The 21890-nt window shown below is 40.2% G+C and overlaps 5 protein-coding genes across 7 annotated transcripts; 3 read left to right on the top strand and 2 right to left on the bottom strand.

The window, feature by feature from the left end:
- Window positions 1-1057: 1057 nt before the first annotated feature.
- LOC131884424 (hemicentin-1-like) lies at window positions 1058-3110 on the top strand. Its single transcript, XM_059232196.1, has 4 exons — window positions 1058-1345; window positions 1403-1576; window positions 2458-2749; window positions 2806-3110. Exons 1-4 carry the CDS (start codon window positions 1168-1170, stop codon window positions 3032-3034), a joined length of 873 nt encoding a protein of 290 aa, XP_059088179.1. The 5' UTR covers window positions 1058-1167; the 3' UTR covers window positions 3035-3110.
- Window positions 3078-12029, bottom strand: LOC131884421 (CDK5 and ABL1 enzyme substrate 2-like). Of its 2 annotated transcripts, XM_059232191.1 has the most exons (12): window positions 11194-12029; window positions 10238-10674; window positions 10015-10160; window positions 9630-9825; window positions 8089-8209; window positions 7010-7369; window positions 6593-6684; window positions 6499-6530; window positions 6308-6420; window positions 4286-4392; window positions 4013-4217; window positions 3078-3264 (listed from the first exon to the last, which is right to left on the bottom strand). In XM_059232191.1, exons 1-12 carry the CDS (start codon window positions 11368-11370, stop codon window positions 3124-3126), a joined length of 2127 nt encoding a protein of 708 aa, XP_059088174.1. In that variant the 5' UTR covers window positions 11371-12029; the 3' UTR covers window positions 3078-3123. The 2 variants fall into 2 exon arrangements, with proteins under 2 accessions (XP_059088174.1, XP_059088175.1); XM_059232192.1 differs by lacking the exon at window positions 7010-7369 and having other exon boundaries at window positions 11194-12022.
- LOC131884425 (uncharacterized Golgi apparatus membrane protein-like protein CG5021) lies at window positions 5191-6510 on the top strand. 2 transcript variants are annotated; one of them, XM_059232198.1, is made up of 2 exons: window positions 5191-5502; window positions 5697-6510. In XM_059232198.1, the coding sequence occupies exon 2, from the start codon at window positions 5710-5712 to the stop codon at window positions 6292-6294; it is 585 nt and encodes a 194-aa protein (XP_059088181.1). In that variant the 5' UTR covers window positions 5191-5502; window positions 5697-5709; the 3' UTR covers window positions 6295-6510. The 2 variants fall into 2 exon arrangements, with proteins under 2 accessions (XP_059088181.1, XP_059088180.1); XM_059232197.1 differs by having other exon boundaries at window positions 5198-5502; window positions 5681-6510.
- A 683-nt stretch (window positions 12030-12712) lies between the features above and the next one.
- On the top strand, window positions 12713-14010 carry LOC131884594 (transmembrane protein 164-like). The gene has a single exon (XM_059232425.1). The coding sequence runs from the start codon at window positions 12933-12935 to the stop codon at window positions 13827-13829; it is 897 nt and encodes a 298-aa protein (XP_059088408.1). The 5' UTR covers window positions 12713-12932; the 3' UTR covers window positions 13830-14010.
- A 2557-nt stretch (window positions 14011-16567) lies between these two features.
- On the bottom strand, window positions 16568-18548 carry LOC131884593 (dnaJ homolog subfamily C member 22-like). Its single transcript, XM_059232424.1, has 8 exons — window positions 18100-18548; window positions 17899-18032; window positions 17699-17837; window positions 17507-17632; window positions 17353-17448; window positions 17045-17286; window positions 16805-16926; window positions 16568-16733 (listed from the first exon to the last, which is right to left on the bottom strand). The coding sequence occupies exons 1-8, from the start codon at window positions 18209-18211 to the stop codon at window positions 16652-16654; spliced, it is 1053 nt and encodes a 350-aa protein (XP_059088407.1). The 5' UTR covers window positions 18212-18548; the 3' UTR covers window positions 16568-16651.
- Window positions 18549-21890: the final 3342 nt, after the last annotated feature.

Here is a 21890-nt window from a genome sequence, read left to right as displayed (position 1 = left end):
TTGGGAGGCAGAAAAAGGCCTGAGAAAGTGCCTCTAAGTATGTCAATTATGTGGCCAATCATAAAAAATGGTTTAGAGGCTATGTGGGTTGTAAGTGGTTGGTTATATAGATTGAAGATTTGTCAATCGATCCCCGAAATTGCCAAGTGCAAAGTTGAGGGCGAGCTTAGAAATTTGGATGAATTTGAATAGACTTGAACAATCATTCAAAGATGGGCCTTGTGACGAAATTTAACTCGATTTGTTCCTTAGCGTCCATTAATGTAATTTTATCTTCTCTCCTTAGAGGTTTTTACGGAACAGACTAAACTACAAAATATACATTGTCGATACAGTACTAAAAATAGGAATATTTTTTTTTGTCCAAACAATACTGTTTCGAGGTCAAAATTATCATGCATAGTATTCATACTGTTACTATTCATAATGATTCGGGGTTCCATTGGTCGAAGGGAGAAGACGCGGTGTAGTGGTTAGAGCAGCTTCCTAGTAAAAGAGAGGTTTCTGCTTCGATTATCCTCTCTGACCTTTCTCAAGGAGAGCTTTAGACGTTAAATACTCTTACTTGGAAAGTCAACCTGATAGTGGAACATTACCACTCCCTATCGGAGAAACTGGACAAACTGATTACTGGCTTTGTTGTCCGGGTGAGATCTACCCCTCCAACTCTAGCACCACCAGCAATTGAATTCTGGTCTTACCATAAACCAATAGTCACGATTTGTCGCGGAAGAAAAGGGGCGAATCCGTCACAGCACCCGGCAATTAGGTGATGATCAATCACCTATAGTTTTTAAAAAACGTTCTTCCCCTAGGAGTTCACGCTTGGACGTTACTCAGAATGATCATCCACTGACCACTCCTCTCAGCATATTTTGATACTGGATAACGTCCAAGCGCCAAACTCTAACTAGCTCGCTCCAGATCTCTTTTGCCACCGAAGGAAACAAAGCAACAATTGATATCATATTAGGGATGAAATAATGTAGTCTCTAACAAAAAAAGATCAATAACTCAATGCCCATTTTTGAGAGGTTGAAGGTTTCATTCGCTAGGACCTCTTCTATTGTCATGGGTACCGGAATCAAACAAGACCAAGGGTGATCCATATTGCCTCCTTTGCTATTTCAAACCCTAAAAAGTCCTGGACACGGTTGGACCTCCAACATGACCCTTGCCCTAAGGAAAGCTAGAAAGGCAACTTACGATCAGAACAATGAGTTTACCGGCAAGTGGCAAAAATGTGGTCAACTTTTTATCATTCCATTGGTGCTATTCAGTTTAAGTCTGGCTGTATGGGCCACCTACTACGTAGCAATGAATGAATCCAACGGGCCTTATCAAGGTTAGAATTTACGTCAAAGTCTGAAACAAATCAATGACTTGCCGTGTTTTCATGCAGTAAATGGCCAATGGGAGAAATGGATGTCATGGTCCAGTTGCTCCGAAAGTTGTGGAGGAGGTGTTATGACCCGCTCAAGGCTATGTGCCAATCCCTTTCCAAAAGGAGGAGGCCAATTTTGTGAAGATCCAATGACAGAAACCAGGCCATGTAACTCGTTTATATGTGATAAAAGTGAGTAGAAATCCTGGCCGAGCACCTCTGGGAGCTCTTTAAAAATATGATGTTGATTACTTGATGACCAAGTGTGACCAACAAGTTAACAGCCTTTTTATGAATGACAGTCTTGAAAATGTCACGGAACAATGAGGAATAAACTCCGCATTCTCCGTATTTCAAGTATCAAGACATTAAATCAACGGAATTGATTCTCCTCCTCTCGTATTATCTGAGTGGGCAAAAGCTCTGCCCAACACAGCGAAAAGCCCCGTCGATTTACCGAGATTATGGTACTTGAAACTAGTGATGGGATCAAACAAATTTGCAAAATCAGGATCGCCAGAAAGCTAGGAAAGTCAAAGCACGGGCCTTTTCTAACGTATCGTAGAATATTAGGCTTGACCAAAAAGGTGACCCTGGTTTGATCGGAGTAACATCAGGGTTACTTTTTGTGATTAACTAACGGGTTTTCGATTTTCCGCTAGTAATGCCGTATGCCATTGAAAATGTAAATTGGTAGCCCTACTTGCAACCTCCGGTGATTTTTGTTTGATCCCCATCAGTACTTGAAGCCCTTGAAATGCAGAAATTTGCCAAGTGGGCAAGTAAGAATATTTTGAATGGAATGTATGCCTTGGTGTCTCTGTATTGATTTTAAACCATAATAGCCATGATAGACCGTGGTATTGCTAAAAAATGTTGTAAACTCATTTCGGCCCAAAGCTTGTCCGAGCAGCTGCAACCCGGCCAAACGGCCCATTTCGTTTTCCTTTCTGCCTGCGGTAAGAAAAGAATGGAAATCACATAACCTCCAATTTCATCCCTCATTGAATATGAACCAACAACACCTATGGAGGTGTGCAATATGTAAGATAATATCTTGTTCCATTAATCAGCCTCGCAAATAGACCAAGTAACGGGTCGCCTTGATTCTTGGCTGGAGTGGAGTCAATGCTCCAAGGATTGTGGAGGAGGGATTCGGAACCGCACTAGACACTGCATTGGTCCCATGGGGGCACAATGCCACGCTGCCACTTTGCAACAAGAACACTGCAACTCTCACATTTGCCCTATTATCGGTTACTGGACCATCTGGAGTTCATGGACTTTGTGCACTAAGACTTGCGACTCTGGGAAACGTTTCCGTTACCGCGAGTGCACGAAACCGCAATTGCCAAGTGGAGAGCAGTAAGTTCACAACATTTGCAATTAATGTTAATGTAATATAATTCTTCTTCATCCAGTTCCTGCCAAGGTATAGCTGAAGACGAGATGTACTGTAGTGTCTGGTCTTGCCCTCAAGATGGACAATGGACTGAATGGATCGAGTGGACGGATTGTACAGCCACTTGTGGAGGTGGATATCGGCAAAGGTCCCGAACCTGTGACGATCCTAGTCCGAGTCTAGGTGGCATATATTGTACAGGAGAGGCATTCGAACTTGGTCTGTGTGGGGCAGGACTCTGTGAATAGAATAGAATTGGATCGAAAAACTTGCACATAACTATCTTTGCAATTCGTTTGCCAATATACTTATATATTTCTTTGATTGATCTGAGCATTCACGTTTCATATAGTAATCTTTGATAGTGAGGAAATATTTGCCAACTGGGAATGTGGAGGCCAAACTCCAGTGTCACCAAAACACAAAATTCCGTTGAGAGGAGATCCCTTCGGTTTATCCGGAACACGCTCTCTATTTTCTGAAATATAAAAAAATGTCATGAATAGACACGGCCAAAAAACACGTTATCTGTTTTATGTCCTACATACAATAGGCTTATTTTTTAGAATATTGGTTTCCTACTTTATACAAAAATGGTTCACGCTCTGCTCGTCACATTGTGCTTTCTGTGTCAATGTGAGCTAGCCTCCCTCTAACGAATGTATGGCCATTAGGGCTGCATTTAATAAAACTTGCCCAAACCTTTGGAAATCAATCATATTTTCGGTACTGTATAAAGCATAAAAATTATGTTTAAAAATAATTCTAATTTTTAGAAAACATCACTTTTTTTAACAAGGATAGGATGAGGACAAGGGAAGGTTGTAATTCAAATATCTAAATCATTTTCAGGAACTACTTTTCCGATTCAATAAATTAAAAAATTAATTCAAGTGATATCTAATTACGAGCAATAATGATTGGTTGTTATTTAGAACAGGATTAACATCCTCAATATTAAAAGCAATATTTCTTCTTCACTGCAATTGATTACAAGCTTCGAGAATACACTGTTTGTTATCTTGAATTTTTTTTTTGAGTACATCTTAGGTTTTCAAATGCAATCACAAAAAAAATTAAAAACTCTCAAATAATATTGAGTCTTGCGATTGGAGGATTAGAAATTAAAAACACGGAGCCGTAAGATCAACCCGCAAAAATCTTCAAATACATTTTGATATATGCGAAGCCAAATTAACGGTTAATGTCTTCGCCTCAAACTTTACCTCAATCAGCAGCGTCAGATCTGCTTTCTTAACATCGTTCATTTTTGCTGCAAGAATAAGGCAGGCACCCGCACAAAATTTTCGATTGGCCTTATTGATATTGTTCTTGAGGACCAGTATTTCGAAGTAGACGTATGCCATGGCCACGGTTAGAAGATCTAGGCCACACTCAACCACGACCACGCGTTTCATTTCTCGTTTGATACTGAAAATAGTATTGCAGTGTGGTTTGTCAAAAATTCATCGATAAAGGGCAATGTGTCCAAAGAATACCTTCGAAGCTTGGACAAGGACAGCTGAAGATATGGAAATCGTTCCTTGAACTTTGAATTAAGCTCTTTCTTCAACTCAGAAGGTTTCACGTACTCAATTACCGATGTCTGAAACAAAACGATATTACAAGTGAGGAAAAGCATTGGCAATGTGATTTTGCAACACCATTAAACCATTAAAGGCCAATTCTAGTTTCGATGAATCAGATTATGGCGCTTTTTAGGATAAATTTCAAAACAGTCTGCAATAATGGACGGAAATATCTTTTGGGCATATTCTGTTTGTCATCAGATCTTCAAGTAAAAGACCAACTTTCCGTAGGATGGCTTCTGCTATTTTATGATTAAATCCTGTTGTAAAAACCTCAAATATAAAAAATAAAAGGCTTTCATATCCGGACATTCCTATAACGGGGTGCTTTATTTCAGTTATTTTTCAGGTTGAAGAGACTTGATTTAAAAATGCAAGTATTTTTACATTTGCTCTTTTTGTGTGTAAAATATTAGGATTTTAGCTGCATTTTCAGGCTAAATAAGGCAAGCAGGAACAATGGGAGAATGGAAGAGCTATTGCATTGGGACAAATCGAGAAAATTGGGACTATGTAGCGCAGGTACAAAAGGACAAAAGGAATCTTTTACATTACATCTGCAAAAGTATTCATGAGCTTTGTCCTCATCCAGGTTTTAGGGTCAATTATAGTAATTGTAAGGTTCAATACATTTTTGAGCCCTCCACAAGTCAGGTTAGTCAAAACAATGGAATACTCTTCTTTTACAGGATCCTTCACTGTTTTAGTTGCCCTATTACCAATCAAAGCACATCTCCGAAGAAGGCTTCAGTGACGAAACCCTGTCAATCCACCTTTCAAATGGTTCTTGTCGCAAGGGTTGCAGGGTTGGATGCTACCTTCTCATCTCTAACTCGGTGGCCTGGTCCTGAATGAAGACTTTCTACAATTCAATTTTATGCTGGTTTTACCCAACGACATATCTACGGTCCTTGTTGCTTGTTGAAGTCACAAGTGTTCCTGTCGCTCCGCGCCCACAGTAGCATTTACACCTGTTGGAACACTTTTGACTCATGAAGTCAACAGCCGACACTTTAGGATTCATGTGAAAAGCTAAAATGTTGAATTATTGAACATGGCCCAAACTTCAGGACCTCCCGGGACAATACCCGAAGATTCTGAGGATTCGTTTGAAGCCGCTTATTCAGGTAAAGGAGTTTACTACATATAGTATAAGACGTTAAACGAGCGCACCCCTATATGTTTAAAGCACATACTAAATATTATAATGGTAGCCTTTCTTATCGTACAGATTGATTGACAACGTATTTGAGTTAAGTCAATTATTACTTAAAAGATGAGCTTATGTATTTTACTTTGTTCTAGATCTTGACGATCCCAGTAATCAAAGGTTAATGGCCATGTCAAACATTCACGTGGTTCATCAACGACGAGGAAAGCCTGAGCAAAGGGCCCTGCTTCTTTGTCATTTCTTTTTCAAATTTCTGGCCTTGATGATCTATTTATTCTCTGGACTTTGGGGTTTGGGCTACATCACCACCTTCGTGATCGTGGTTATGCTCTTAAGCATCGACTTTTGGTTGGTGAAGAACTTGAGTGGTCGCCTCTTGGCTGGTCTTCGTTGGTGGAGCGTCACCGACGATTTGGGCCAAATGCATTGGAGGTTCGAAGGATGGACCCCTGAGGAACGCCAAATCGCATATAAGAGCCAGGTCCATCTCTTCTGGATGGGCATAATTGCTCAACAAACCATATGGACCATCCTTTTGCTCTCGGCCTTGTTTGGCCTCAAACTAGCCTGGATGGTGATTGGATCCATTGCGTTCTCATTGAACGGGGCTAATGTGTTCGGCTATATTCGATGTCGACTAAATCAGCGAAACCAAGAAGCTGGATTCTTATCCCGAATCAGAGATTCCGTTGTCAGACTCTTTAAGCCCAGTGGGTACATGAAGGGTGAGCCTATTTACACCGGGTAGGCAGTCAACTTACCACATACGATGGGAACGGCAAAAAGGTCCGGTGCTTGCCCGCTATGAGCCATCCATCCAATTCATGGGGAGAGTACCCACACGATATACTTCCACGGACCCCTTCGTTATGCTCTGAAACAATGTTGAAAAGTTGATGTTTGTACTGACTTGCTATGATTATATTTTAAAATTTGGCTTTAATATATTCACCTGGTATCTTGGGATGCTCGTTTAGAGGCGACCTACGAAAAGAAAATTGATCAATTTGGGACTTGTAATTGGGAGACTAAAAAACTGGATGTACCTGAAACTTTGTCTTCCGTTGGAAAAGTGCGCCTCACGGCGTTCTATATCTTCTGCGGTGGTTGGATGCAATAAATGGCTGTAGGATGTTTCCTAGGAACATTGGAACATTTTGATTAGACGCATCCTTCAGCGACTTATCACATTTTGATACATTTAGAGACGAATGAAGACATAAGTTGACGTGTTAAAAAATATGATTTAGTGTCAGCCGTTCATATGGTATATGTGAGTGTTTGAATTTGACAATGAATACATACGCAGGTAACTGGGGAATGAACAAGCTATGTTTTGGTTACATATCGACAAGTGTTGCACAACAGCGGTTCAAAAAGTGCACTAGAGATAAAGAGAGAGAGAGAGAGAGACCATAGGGGAACCAACTAGAGCCAATCATGCAATCCGGCATCTCACTCACAAAAACAGCTAAAGATGTATCAAAAATGTAGCCGTAACTAGACGAACGCTGCTTTAGAGCCTGAATCTTGGCAATTCCAGACGATTGACCACCAATCAAAGCCACTTCATTCTGTCGCAGGGTTTTGGGAGGCTGACCGGCTTGACCTTTCGGATTGGTAGCCTGCTTATCAAGCGAGACAGTACTACCCACATCTTTGGGGGAGACCGTCCCGCCTCGAAGCGAAGCCGGCCCGCCAGTGGAGCGAGTCTTTTTTAACGAGAGTTTTTTACTGAGGTGAGCAGCGCGGAATGTGACGCGGCTAATCAGCGTTGGAGGTGGGTGCGAAAGTGGAGGCACAGCTATGGAAGGGGCCGGAATCTGTGCCCGTGGAATGGGGAAGAAATGGCAGGCGGATGAGATTTTTCAAGTCCTGGGTTTGACATCTTAAGAAGCTTGGTTTTCTCTACCACCAAGAACCACTCTCTAAGAGGACTGTTAGTATGGGGACGAGAATTGTTGTCTTCTGTTCAAATCATAATTAACCCGGTTATGTTCAAGAGCTAAATTCTGTTGAAAAAAAAACCAATTCTTACATTACTCAAAAATTCAATTGAGGTGTGAATGAGATACGGTGCTCATATAGTGAAGCAAGCCAATGATTGGTCAGAAATGTCAATCCTAATCCATATTCTCTCAGTCGACTTTTGTAGAGGTTCCTGGTACTGCATTAAGACCTTCGTTTTCGATGACAGATCATCCGTAGGAGCTTTTAAACAAAGTTAAATCGACCCCAATAAGGCATTTGTTTGCAAACAAAAAGCTCGATAGTTGACCATTACTTGAAGCGAAGGCCACAGAAGGTCGAAGAAGACTCGAAGCAATCCTAGATTTGGTGCTGTTTCAGCTATTGCCAGTTTGTGGTATACATGAAGAAGAGTCACAAGTTCAGACAATATTGTGGCTGTTGATTGTAAAAAATTAAATCAAACCCGACGACTCTTAGCATTGAATGGGTGAACTTTATGACTCTCCTTGCACTTAAAATTCTATGGTTTTAAGAGCATTCTACAATTAGTAGCCGCAAAACCATTGCTTACCTGCGATTCGTCAAGTTTTTCTCCAAGCATAATGTCATTGAAGTCGAATCCATCATGAATGAGCGAAAATTGTCGAGCTCCGGAATTTGTGCGCGTTCGTTTGTTATGATCTCGGTCACTTCTAAAATGGAAAATAATCAAGGTTAATTCGGTTTTTCCTTATACTCTAACCATTGAAGCGAACAGAAAGACTTGGTGTTTGAAGTACATCATAATTTGGAACAAGCATGTGACAGTTTGAAACAGTGCTGAACAACATCTTGAAATCGGGAGAAAAAAAACGATCAGCTTCAGTATCAGCATATCATTGAGTCTACCTGAAGCTTAGCCTTGACAAGGATTGCCGCCTGGAACGTGAAGATTGAATGAACACATAAAGAGATTGGCCTTCTACTCTCAGTAGAAGGAAAAGTTTAAACGAAGGTCAGCGCTTGACCCTGCAAGGCCTACCGTAATTTCCGTATGATTCATTCTTACTTTGGTCATTCAAAAAAACTACTCGTCTCAACCTATTGCACAGTTGTTTTTGTTCAATATTTTATGTATTCAATGCGAACACGACATGTAATCAATTTGAGCATTCAAGCAAGACTGATCTCAACTCAAATCCAAGATATAGCTATATCTTAATCTTACATTTATTTGGTTCTCAAGAAGGAGAAAACAATTGATGTTCGAGAAAAACTTGACAAACTTTACTCGATGAAGAACAGTTGGTCTAATAAATCAAAAAAAATTGTCAGGGAATTGGAGAAAACTTTTATGAAAACTTTTATGAAAACTAAAATGAAATAAACTTTTGAATACCCCTTCATAGGGGAAACAAGACTTCCCGAGGCACTTGTAGAGTACGTAATGAATAGCAGGTCATTGCGTCAGGTTTGTAGGTTACAGACCTGTGTTAATTCTTCTTTTCAATTACTTTTTTCCTTCGAAGTGTGATTCAATTGCATTCAATTCCATCTCCTTTTCGATGTCCAACGAATTTGGAAATCATTTATTTCTTCTGACAAGTCTGTGACAAGTCTGTGAAAAACATTGACAAAAATGATATCAGTAAAAGATCGAAATGTAATTGTGATTTGTAATGAAAACTCCCCATTTGCTTTGGCTAAAATGAAATTAATTGCAACTACTTTGTTGCGGATGTAGTTTATTACAATTGTTTGGAAATACAATTGCAATTGCAATTGGATAACAGGCCTGGTCGTTTAAGCTCATCTATTCAAAATGGAGAACGAGTTAATTGCCTTATAACTAGACACGTGACTTTTTACAATTACCATCTGGAATACTAGTAACAAGTCATATGATTAAAAATCCTGAAATTACAATTCATTAATGAACATGTACCATACATAATCTACATAAATGTTTAGTTCCTTCAGGTACCCCCTGGCATTGGAAACCACTACCACTCCATTGGAAAGTCTGGTTCACCTTGAGAGAGCAATTGGCTGAGATAGAGTCTTTTCGACAACTTTAGGTATTTCTCAATAAATATTTCCGGATTCTACGTCACTAACCAGTTTAATACTGACCTGTGGGCAGCACGGCTGTTTTTATGGAAGGGGATGATGCTAACCACGGCAAAGGGGGTTCGTTTCTCGGGCGTCACTAGGACGAATCTTTCGTTGCCTGTGGGCTTCTCATCGTCGGTTCGGAAAGCTCGGAGATCACGATTAGAAGTGGAGCTGTTCTCGGACAAGTTCCCCGAAATCTTTCTTAGTCTTGCACCTGTCATGAAAAATAAAATCATAAGATCAGATGTTTTGCTAAATTTGGGACTTTGNGGGTTCGTTTCTCGGGCGTCACTAGGACGAATCTTTCGTTGCCTGTGGGCTTCTCATCGTCGGTTCGGAAAGCTCGGAGATCACGATTAGAAGTGGGGGGGTAATCATATTGTTTTCATATTCACATCCTTACCCAAATTCGACGGGATAAAGCTGAGACTCTCATTACTCGATCCAAGATTGAACGTCTTTATCTCATCGGTTTTGTTTTGATAAGTCAATTTCCGTTTCGAGGAATACATATTCCGGGACTCGGGTAATTGCTCGTGTGAACTGTGTCTAAACAGAAGCGAAAATCAATCCCTCATCTACTCCATTCCAAAACCATCCCATGACCACTATGACCCTTGACATACTTTTCAGGTGCGAAGTTGAAGCCCAACTTGGAGTTCTGACTACTCAACGAGTTGGTTCCGGCCGGAATTGCCCCTGGAGGTGCCGATCGCGGAGCGGGTTGATTTCCCGGAACATTGGAGAGATCCAGATGAAGCAGATTATCATTCACCTCCAATCGGGCCTTGTCCGGAGCAGTCCGTGATCTCGGGGTCAAGGGCTCGTCATGTTCATCGATGTGAATCAAATGCTTGGTCGAATTGTAAATCTCTTCCTCGCGTTCTTCGGCAAACAACTTATTCTCCGTCTGCCCAAAGGTCAACTTTCGAGCGATCTTTTCGTGCTCATTTACATTGTGGGCGGGCTCAATTACGGTGGGAGGAAGCTTAAAGCCCACGCCCCGGAAACGCTCATGACGCAATCGCTTGTGATCCTGGAAATCCTTCAATACATGGGTTTTCTGTAATATAAAAAAATGGAATAATGAAATCAAGGGCAATAGTTTGAGCTCTCGCCAACCGATTTTCCTCAATTTCCACCAGAATGCCGTGAGGGTAATTAGGGAGGATAGTTGTACATATTTTCTGGAAAAACCCGACCACTATTCTGTATATGTCGAAAATTAGAACATAGGTCATTTTTTTTTTTTTACCATTCATCCGGATTCTTCGCAGAGATTTAGGAAAGATGATCTTTAGACTGTTTATGGAATCATTAAATGAATCTACTTTTTTGACTTTATAGCTATCCGGATAGAACGTCGACTGGGGGTGGCATCGATATTTTTACTCTCTGATAGTACTAAAAGTATCTTGAACCTGGTTTACTTGCCATTTCAAAAATTCGAAACCAGACATTTGAGCTCTCAAGATTAACATGTTGGGCGCGAAATTTCCTTTCCACATCAAGGACTTCATATTTTTCTTGACCTTTAAAACCCGTGCCTTTTAGCCACCCCAATAACGTGACGTGAACCTACTTGCAAGCAATCCAACCGGATCTCGGTGATGGTGTGGTCGTCGGATGGATCCGCATCTTCCGAAGCAATTCCCTCCTGATGAGATTCGTCATGAACTTGAATATTGGCCAAAAACGTGATGGCTGCCACTCGACGGCGAGATAAATCCAAGGATCGAGCACATTGACTCAGTACCATGATGGAGGCGAGGATGATCTAGTAGTTTGGAGACATGGTGAGGATTGGATGTGTCCATCCAACAACGCTTCACACACTTAATGCGCAGAGTATGTACTAAAAATTGGTCATATGAGTGTCCTCCTCTGACTGTTCCATTCAGTGTATGTTCGTGTATGTTCCGCTGTGCCTCTAGGCCTAAATCAGGTGAACTGGTAGGTTGAGTAGAAAGGAAGTGGGAACAAGGCCAAGAAGGATCAAATGATGATAGAGATTCAGATCCAATCAGATTGTTGATGTTCCCATGTGAATGTTAAGAATACTTCTGGTTTTTTTTAAGCTGGAGTGCACTGTAAATATCGCAATCTTCAGTGGACGTATCGTTATGGGGGAGGATTCAAATAAAGTCTTTTAATTGAAGACTTGATGTTGAATAAATGTATGATGGGGTTTGAGGATTGTGGCGGTTTCCCCCATTGCGATTATTTAGGGAAATTCAGCCCAGCCAGCCTAGAAAACGCGATTGTTTTAACAAATCACGTGGCTTAACGCTAAGAATGAAATGGGTGCTTGTGGTGGTGAAGGAATAGGAAAATGTCACTCTAGTTCTGTCTTGATTAGACGCAATTCATTCTGTGATGAAGTTGAAAATTTGATTTGTTGCATACATCAGAAAATCTTGAATAACGAGAGAGTTGGTAAAATAGGCACGGGAATCATGTCGGAGTGACCTTTAAATTACAAAAAATGCAAAAATAACACAAACTTTCATGTTTTAAACTGACATTCTTATAAGTAATGTACTTAGTATTTTAAGTTTATCGTCGTTTATCTTACAAATATAACTTCAATTTGCTCTTTACCGACGACATTCCTCTCTACCATTTTTCGACTCGATGAGCTACACTCGCCTCCAGAGGCCTAAACGACGCATGCTCTTGAAAGACAGAACCCCACATGACCTTTTCTTAATCATTTGCATCAAATACATTTCTATCTCCCAAAAGATCAAACAAACTCCCCCTAAAACCATGTTTCATAACATTGTCACCACCCAATACCTTCAGTTTTTACAACCAAACCATTTTCAGCTGATAAGTTTCTTATCTTTTTCAATCCCTACAAGTGTGTCCGAGATTTTGAGAAACAAACAAGAAAACCTTTTCTCAATGAAATAACAGAACTATACTCTAGGAGATCAAGATTTATGTATGACTGCCCAAATTTCTTGTAAAGTACACTTCTACCTCTAAACAATTTCCTGGAAAAGCTCTTAATCACTTCAATTTCCACAGCAAACACAACTTGAGCTGACTAGTATCCCATCTCTTTTGGATGCCTACGCATATGTTTCCGACATTTTTGAGAGAGGCCACTAACACCTCTTGGCAGACGTCAAGCAAACAACAGGACATGCTTGACAAGGGCGTGTGTGTGTTTGACCGTTTGTGTGTAGAGCCAAGATGAATGGCGTGATCCAAGCGCGAGGTCAATCTCCAATCACCATCCCGATCGTATCTCCTCGAATAACAATGACCGCCACATTACCTCCATCCACTTGACATTAATCTACGATACTCATCATGACCGACCCTTCAGGCAAATCCTTGAACTCGTCGGCCTACGAAGTGGCCTCTTTCACGGATATCTTCTTTAACTATTGCGTCTCCGGTATCAATTTCTCCTTACCGGGCAATGGAGGTCACGAGTGCCATGATTTTATAGCCCAACCTCAAAGGTCTTATGAGTGTGCCTTCGGTATCCTCGTGAGTGTGAGCTCATTGATAATCGGGCTGAAAAAGCATAAGCCTCCGAGTCGACCTCGGATTACCAATCCTTACGTGTATGACCCTTGGCGGATCATTCTACTTGTGAGCATGACTTTTGTCTTTGCCATGGAGTTGTGCTACAAATTGGCCACCCGTCAAGCCATTTTCATTCTTCAGCCCTGCCATATCTTGTGCTTAATCATGATGTTCTTGTTGGCTGCTCCGGCCACCAATTCACGGGCATTGACCTACTTATTTCGGGTACATATTTATTTCTTACACGGACCCATTGTGGCCATCGTATTTCCCGTGACAAACACCCTCTTCTTGCCGTTTGAAGTGAGCACCTATTGGTTGGAACACTTCTTTCTTATGATCATTCCACTCTACTTGCTCCGGCAAGGAGGCGTGTTCACCATGGAAAAGACGATGGATCTGACCTGGCCCTTGATGTCGTTTGGTATCTGGGGTATCTATCATTTCATAATCCTCGAGTTCATGTCGTTGTTCACGATGGCCAACCTGAATTCCATGCTGTGTCCGGCGATTACGGATCCGTTCTACGGTCCCAATTATCGACTCTTCGCATTGGGTCATCAATTTGCCTTGAACTTTCTGTCGGGCAAACTGTTTGGGCTCTTCGGTAAGGATGAGGTGGACGATTCCGAGGTTGGAGAGCTTCCCAAAAAACTTCGCCATAAGTCATCTTAAGGGAATGTCCCTTGGCCATAAGTTCCAGTCACAAATGAAGATCTCGAGTGGCCAAATGCAGTGTCCAAATAAAGACCCAGGCGGGTTTTGTGGCACTCTAGGCCAATGTTTTGTCAAATCAATATGCAAGCTTACTTACTTTCAAATATATATAAGTATTGTTATTATCTCCTTGATTGAAGAGGTGAAACATGATTACGATACAGTTGTTCTCTCCAAATTGCCGATTACATGATTCTTGTCCCAAACATGAACCACTAAAATATGACTGGGAATGACAGGGTTTAAGATTGATATTTTTGTGGCAATGAGACTAACCATAGATCGCTACGACTATTCTTCGTAAGTGAACTACTGGATCAAAGGTTATGCCCTCCCAAAAGCGCAATACAATATTCTGAACAGAACTCCATCTTATTATTTTTGATCCGGTCATCTGATTGATCTGATTTAAAAAGCTCCTACATCGGAGTTCGGGGCTTGGACGACAACTGGTATGAAACTAAACTCGCCAATGTGATGAGCGGATGCTCATTCTGGGTAACGTCCAAGCCTTAATTCTGAGATACGAGCGTTTAAGAAACTTGCTACCCAGAACATTGAAATACTTAATCGTAGCGACCTGGGGTCAGTCTCAATTGAAGACTCGATTTCTTAAAGCCAAGTATCCTCCATATTTATTCTAGTGGTCCATGGCCCAACCAACCTGATTTCTTCCCCCTCTTGAATTTTTGACATTAGTTACTGCAGTTCAGACGGCAACCTTAATGGCACACAGTGGTAAAAATACCCTTTACAGTTTTGATGGAAATTCCCAAGCACAACTTGGCATTTTTCTCCCCCAGAAAATCATGGGAAACAATTTTGATTTTATTGCTTTATGAAATTCTAGCCCACATAAAAAAACTTAAATACCTAAAAACATTATAAAAACTTAAATTTTCAAAAACCTACCCAATGTAAGTTGGGAGCACATTTAGTTAGCTCTTGAATATAAATTATGTATCATCTATTTCACCGCTACTTAGTTACATCGGATTTAGTGGTCCTAATTTCATCGTTTTCAGCCCCAAAATGCCCCAGTTATATGTTAATTCAATTTCCGAAAGAATTAATATCGATTTTCAATATCACAAATACAAAAGATTATTTTTCCTCTTCTTACATAGTCTCAAAATAGCTAAAAATGCTATATAATGTCACTTAAAACACACTAAAAGTGTATTTTTTGAAAATTTTTTTTACAATCATCATGTGTACACTTAGTTATGCATTCACTTGAATTCTGAAGACAATACATGCAACAAACAATGTTATAGATTTTGTCATTTCTTGAAGACTTTGTTGAAATTGATTGAAAAGAGCTTCTTTAAGGCTTCATTGATATTTGTGAAATTTTCAGTGACCACTCAACAAATGTACCTTGGACGCTTTTAAAAATGAATTTTCAAAAATCTGCTTTTTTGAGGGTTTTAGATATGGTGGTACAAGGTTTTAAGTTAATTTGAAATTATGCAGGAAATGGAAAAATGATCTTTCATTTTTGTGTTAATGAAAAGCGATATTTTGTCTTTGGGAAATTGCATTAACATGTATCCGGGGCATTTTGCGGCTAAAAACGATGAAACTTGGACCACTAAATCCGATGCAACTAAGTAGCGGTGAAATAGATGATATTGTAAATTACATTCAAGAGCTAACTAAATGTGCTCCTAATTTACATTGAGTAGGTTTTTGAAAATTTTAGTTTTTATAATGTTTTTAGGTATGTAAGTTTTTTATGTGTACTGGAATGCCATAAAACAATGAAATTAAAGTTGATCCCTATGACTTTTTGAGGTAGAAAAATGCCAATTTGTGTTTGGGAATTTCTCTGGAAACTTGATAGGGCTTTTTGAACACCGTGGGCACTAGTTATGGTATGAGCAAATAGGAGTTCTATTGTTCATTCCAAAGGACGAGACAAATTCCATTCAAATTCAATGGCAACTGTTCATTGAAATGGTGCCTTGTTGGTAATCATTTCATTTGCAACATTTGTTTTGATATCTTCAAGAAACGTGGCAATTTTCACAAAACTCGAAGAATCCTTCTTATCCAATAGTGGGGATCCGCAGATACTCTCGTTGGCTCATCAACACTTTCCTGATATCTGGCACTCGAAAATGTTCACTGAGATACATCCTCACACTCAAGAGTTGGAGCCATAAGGGATCATTGACCAACTAAAAATTCAGACAAACATTATCAACCACTTAAATTTGATCGATTAGGAACTCACTTTGTACGTTGGGATGGTTCGAAACAATTTCACCAAATGCTTATCGAAATCCGTAATAACGAGCTTCATCACCGAGGGAGGTACTTGGGCTATGTACTCCTCTAGCGTGTATGGTCCAAAAGCCGGATGCTTGAGGTGCTCGATGTTTGGGTCCCTTACCATAACCTGTCATTGGTCCACATTTACTGTAGGATGATTATTGAGCTTTTTTACCCCAATGTCGGCTTACCTTGGTTGAAGATGGACGAATAATGTGGAAGAGTAGTAAAATGGCTAGAGGTAATACAGTTGCTTTCATTTCGCAAATTAGTTAGCAACTGCGCTTTTGTTTTCACATGGAACGGCCCTTTATGCCTTTTAAATCTCCGAGAAGAAAATTTAAGACCGAGATGGGAAGAGCAAGAGCGCGCCGCATCGTCTCTCTCTCTCTCTCTCTCTCTCTCTCAAATTGCCGTGATTTGAAGTCAAAAACTTGGTCAAGCTGTATTTATCGTTTAAACCTTATCTAAATTACATACTATTACTAAGGTCTAGTGCCGTATTAAGCAGACAATTTATTTCGCCGAGAACGTCGAGATTTGATATCGGAGAGCCGTTCGTAAGCTTGTTGAATCTCCAAAAACCTGGAACGAACGAAGATCCAAGTACATTAACCGTCCTTTGTATTGGATTCACTCGAATTTAAATTACTCACTTTGCCTGAGCATGATCCTTCTCGGCTTCGTTGGTGACTTTGTCCGGATGCCAACGCTTCGATAATTCTCGATATTTGGTCCGAATTTCTTCCTGAGATGCGCCTTGTTTCAGATCCAACATCTAGACAAAAAAATACGAGAATGCAATATTTTTAAAACCAATCATACAAATGACCATGTCTGATTCAGTTACATATCTCTCCAGAAAAGATAAAAACTAGGAAGACACTCTTAGTTACCTTGAGAGCATTTTTCTCGCCCAATGGATCCAGACTGTCTATGAGTTGTTGGAACGTGGATATGAACCCGTGCGCCCATGCGTGGTTCCACAAGGCACCTAAATTGCGCCAAAACTCTTGGACAGCTGGAGATTTAAGGAAATTTCCAATCGCGTCTCGAACTGGAATTTCGTCACCCTCCTTTGTGACCACGCGCATGTTATAATAAACATACGATGTCCATAGGGATGAATACATCAAAGCTGTGGAAAAATAGTGCTTTTTAACCAAAAATTTGGAGTGACAAAAAATTTAAACGTCAAAAATACCACAAATCACTAGGATGAGAGTGGTTCGCCAAAATGGCTCAGGTTCTTTGATTTTTCTGGACCATTGGCGAGATTTCCACTGGAAGGCGACGATCCCTAAAAAAATATTATCATTACCTATGCTCACGAAGTCATATTGGCAAAAACTCATTACCAGCTAAGCAGATCCAAGCATTGCTGGAAAATCCCATAAATCTCAACAAATGAACGCTGTAGCAAGCCAAGATGGGCGGAAGAAGAGACCCTTGTTGTCTTCCGATATTCCCCACCACCCAAATTCCTTGGAAAACCAAAGAAGAAGTGCTTGTTAAAATCAATATGCTTTAGGGGTTCACCTTTCATTCACCTAAAGCTGTGGCAGCGGGGGCTAAGATCATGGGTAAGAATTCTAAATCAAGGCCAAAATCTTCTTTATTGGGAATCCCCAAGTGAAGGACCACACTGAGGATGTTTCCAAACAAGAGTTGGCCTAAAATCCGCACAAACTAAAGGGATGGATTCATCAATATTTGGTCATGTTATGCTCTTTTGAACGAAATGGCTTACTGAAATAGGTGGACGTGGATATTTGCGCATAATTTCGGAGAGATCTTTCAAATATTCGGCATCATTATTGGCCTCCCGAACGTATTCGGGTATCCGCCAGACATCTCGGAACCATCCCGCTCCAAAGTATCCCCCTGGTAAATAACACATTAGATTCAAATATCAATTGTTATGAGATGGGTAAGAAATAAGACACCCTACCTGGAAGACACCACCAAACGAACGCCTGTTTGTAACGTCTGAGGTAAAGATGATGTGCCCCCAAAAAGCCCCCAAAAAGCCAGAAAAAGTATGCCAAACAGTAACTCTTCATTTTTGTAAGTTGTGGCAACTCATACTCGTGTGTGGACAATTTTTTACTGGGCACGGATGTCAGTTTGCACTAGATTGTGGCAGAAAATCATGAGCCAAATGGTTGCGTGGTTGCCGAAAATGCAATCACAGCCCGGTGAAGGAGCAGGATGATGTTGAATAAGGCGACGTGGTCGCGGTGGTTGTTGTGGTGCTGGAGTCAGTCACCTGTGCCATTCAATGAGAAGGTTCGTTTCAAGTGCCGGAATTCCCTCTGTACTTTGGTTGTTCAAAGTACATACAGGATTACCTGTACACGCAACCTTGCAATTCGAGGGCTCTCTCGAGTACTTTTGACTGTATAATTGTCGGCAACAAATACCCTTCATCTTAGCTCAAAATACAAGGTGCACTAGTTTGATGCCGTATCAAGGCACGGACAACTTGAGCTGCGGACTCACAACAAAAGTGAAAATATTGCATATCCTGAACCATTCACATCATCCAATTTGATACTTAATATGATCAGAAGATTTTGCCATGCATGACATTGAACTTGACCAAATTTGAGCCCAAAATTTGGCTGTAGGAACTCAGGGGAGCCGGACAAAGTTATGGAGTAGTAACTATATAAAATTGAAATCTTTGGCTCATTGGGACACTTAATCAACCTTTTGACAGTAACTCTTATATTAAACAATTTTCAAGCACGTGTAAAAAAAAATCTTAGCAAGATCTCATTTATGAATTTATTCTGAAAAGGGCTCAGAGTAGCTTTACCTAAAGTGGATCAGTTTTGCCAAGAAAACCAATTTAAATCTAGTACTTCGTGGTCAAGTTATTAAGCTAGCTCATACATTAAAACCCTTCAGTTGATAAAGCTTTTCTTGGATGATACTATCAAAAATATTTTGGATATGGAAGAGTGCTTAATACTGAGACCAACTAAAGAGCACTGAGAAATATGTCATTGATTCTCCGTCCGTCTTTTTCTTAGCTTGTTATTGCTAGTTTCCATTTTCATGGTTGTCCATGCACCTGTGATCCTGCACTTCAGAGCGTGGAGATATGCATCCAATTTCTTGCATCTCTTGACCTCAACACTTGTCCAAATTGAATAGTCCATGGAATTCAAATGCAGTGACCTAATGGACTACACATTCCAAACCTAAACTCCCATACTCCAGACGTGGTTGTATATGTGGACAATAAACTGACTCTCTAGGATAACCCTGAAGGTCACATGAAGGTTCTTTATCATATTCCTCATTGGCCTACTCTCGCCCAGAACGTCGAGAATTTTGATTGACCTCCGTCCATACAGTCTTTTTCAAGACCTTGATACGGATTGTTGGGCGTCTTTCACCGTTATGACACCGTTGTTGCTTTTTCCTGCTGTCAACAGCCTTTTTCTGTCATGGTACATTATGGTCTTTAACACCTTCGAAGAGGTCATGATGTTTACGTGTCTCATCCCGGCACAGCGCACGTAAGGCTACGCTCTGCCTTTTATGGTGAATTTAATGCACCATTATGCACTTTTCTCGAGAACGTACTTGCATAGAATCCATCCTCATATGACTAAAATACGGATGGTTTGACTTTTGCATTCAAAAGTGATTTTGGACTTAGTCACATTATCTCTCTGGGGCAAAGCATTTTTGCTACAATGGTATCAATCAGCAGGGTTGTCAACAACAGACAAATTTGTGGGGGCTCTATGGTAAATCTAAAATTTGGATCATTTCTTGAATCCAAATGGGAATAGATGCTTGTGATACCAAGTCGTTGGTGCTTGATGTCAAATGTAAGCATCAGTCTTGATAGCATTTAAGAATGAACCCCACTTCAACTGACGATGTCTCGAACGATTTTTCGACACAAGAATCCCGGCCAGGGCTATTTGTCCATGCTGAAGGAATCAGGTTCAAATGGGTTGCCGCCGGTTTCTACCATAGCTTCAAAGTCATATCTACTGACGACAAACTTTCCAACTTCAGACAAGGCTGACGCATCAACCAATATCCTGGGGCAAAGAAACTTGCATCTGAATCTTGAAGATATTTCGCGGCGATTTATAGGTATTAAGCAATATGTTGTGCTTGTCAGCGACAGTGTGACTGTAAATTTTTACCCCTTGATGGCACTTCAATGAAAAGGAATACAAATGTGCGATTCACTTGGTCTGATTAAGTGATAAGCTATAGCTATGTGATTGCCCCTCTGTCCTGCAATTTATGTATGATTCAAATCTGAGTTAGAAGTTATGTAAATCAATATTTAACCGATCTTGATTGTCTTCATAATTTTGGTACCGTATTGGAATGAAGCGAACTGATCCATTGAATTGGCCTTAACTTTTGAAAACCAAGAAGTATCACTAAATTAAGACCTAGTAACTGACAGCTGTGCTATCCTTTTCCTGATATCGTTGAAATGTAGCTTTCTTGAATTGTTTTTGACAGTGTTATGGGGCGTAACTTACAAAAATTAGCAAGTTTTGGGGTGAAGATGAAATCCTCGATGTCTGTGGCTTATAAAAATGGACAGAACTACGCTAATATGCTTCGTCACCGCGAGAAACCGCGTTTTGTTTTAGCCTATCCTATCCATATGTTTGGAGATGCCAAACTTGCCTTCACAATTGACAGCAAGCACTAAAATCTGAAAGACAAAATGACGAGCTCATTCGATGAGGTTGAGGACTTTCCGGTCACAATGTACAGTGTGTAGATAATTAATCAGATGCAACATTTCAATTGGTAAGAACAAAACTAAAATGCATTCTTTATCGACCGAGCAAAGACATCAAATATTATAATTCAAGAATAAATAGGCATCCATTTGCCATCAAAGCATTTTACGCTCACGTAGCTCGTTTACTACCCAAAGCAATCTTTCACTTTCTTTTCCAACGTTTTGGTGAAAGTATCAGACCAAGGAGCCAGAATGGCTCATGATCAAAAACGCAGAATTTACATTGCTAGTAGATTTGTGTCTTGAATACAACATGTTCCTTCTATGCAAAGATGGGGGCCTAATCGTGACTTAACGACGTTAGCTTTTCCGCCAGCGCTGAACATACTTTTTTTACTCAAATTTTGAACGGATTGTTTAACTTTCGACCTTTTTTTTTAAATATTAATATTTAAGCATTTGCTGACTCACTTGTCCCTTGATCATCAATTTGCAGTTTGACTATCTCAATTGAAAAAAATATGAAGTATTATTGAGTGTTTTTTATTTTGAGGCAAACTATTTCTGTTTATTGGGCCTAATTGCGTAAAAAGAATATGGTGAAGTCAGATGAGAATGGGCATGAGATACTGCATTCAGGTTTGCCATATTGTCGAGTCATTTGTCTTTGTTTGACATATCATGCCAGGTTATTGAGCCAAATTAACGATTAGCGGGAAACGAACAGTTTCACCACTTTTATTCAAAACTGTCACATCAAAGACTAACAAAGCTAAATTTTCAAGCAATGCCGTGTGAACAATGACCACCATTGCTCATCTGACCCAAACACTATCTCTAAGCATCAGATCAATTTCCATGAAAAAGTCGATTCTAGATTTTATTCCCTGTAGATATTATTTATCTGATTGGAATAGTGTAATTCTACACTGCGAGTAATTTGTTACCAATCTTTTCTCCCAGACGATCGGCTAATCATTTCAAAATCTTATAAAACCAAAGTA

The sequence above is a fragment of the Tigriopus californicus genome, chromosome 8 (assembly GCF_007210705.1).
Source record: "Tigriopus californicus strain San Diego chromosome 8, Tcal_SD_v2.1, whole genome shotgun sequence".
Taxonomy (NCBI): domain Eukaryota; kingdom Metazoa; phylum Arthropoda; class Copepoda; order Harpacticoida; family Harpacticidae; genus Tigriopus; species Tigriopus californicus.
The sequence above is the reverse complement of the archived record's forward strand: the minus strand, read 5'-3'. Positions and strand labels throughout refer to the sequence as shown.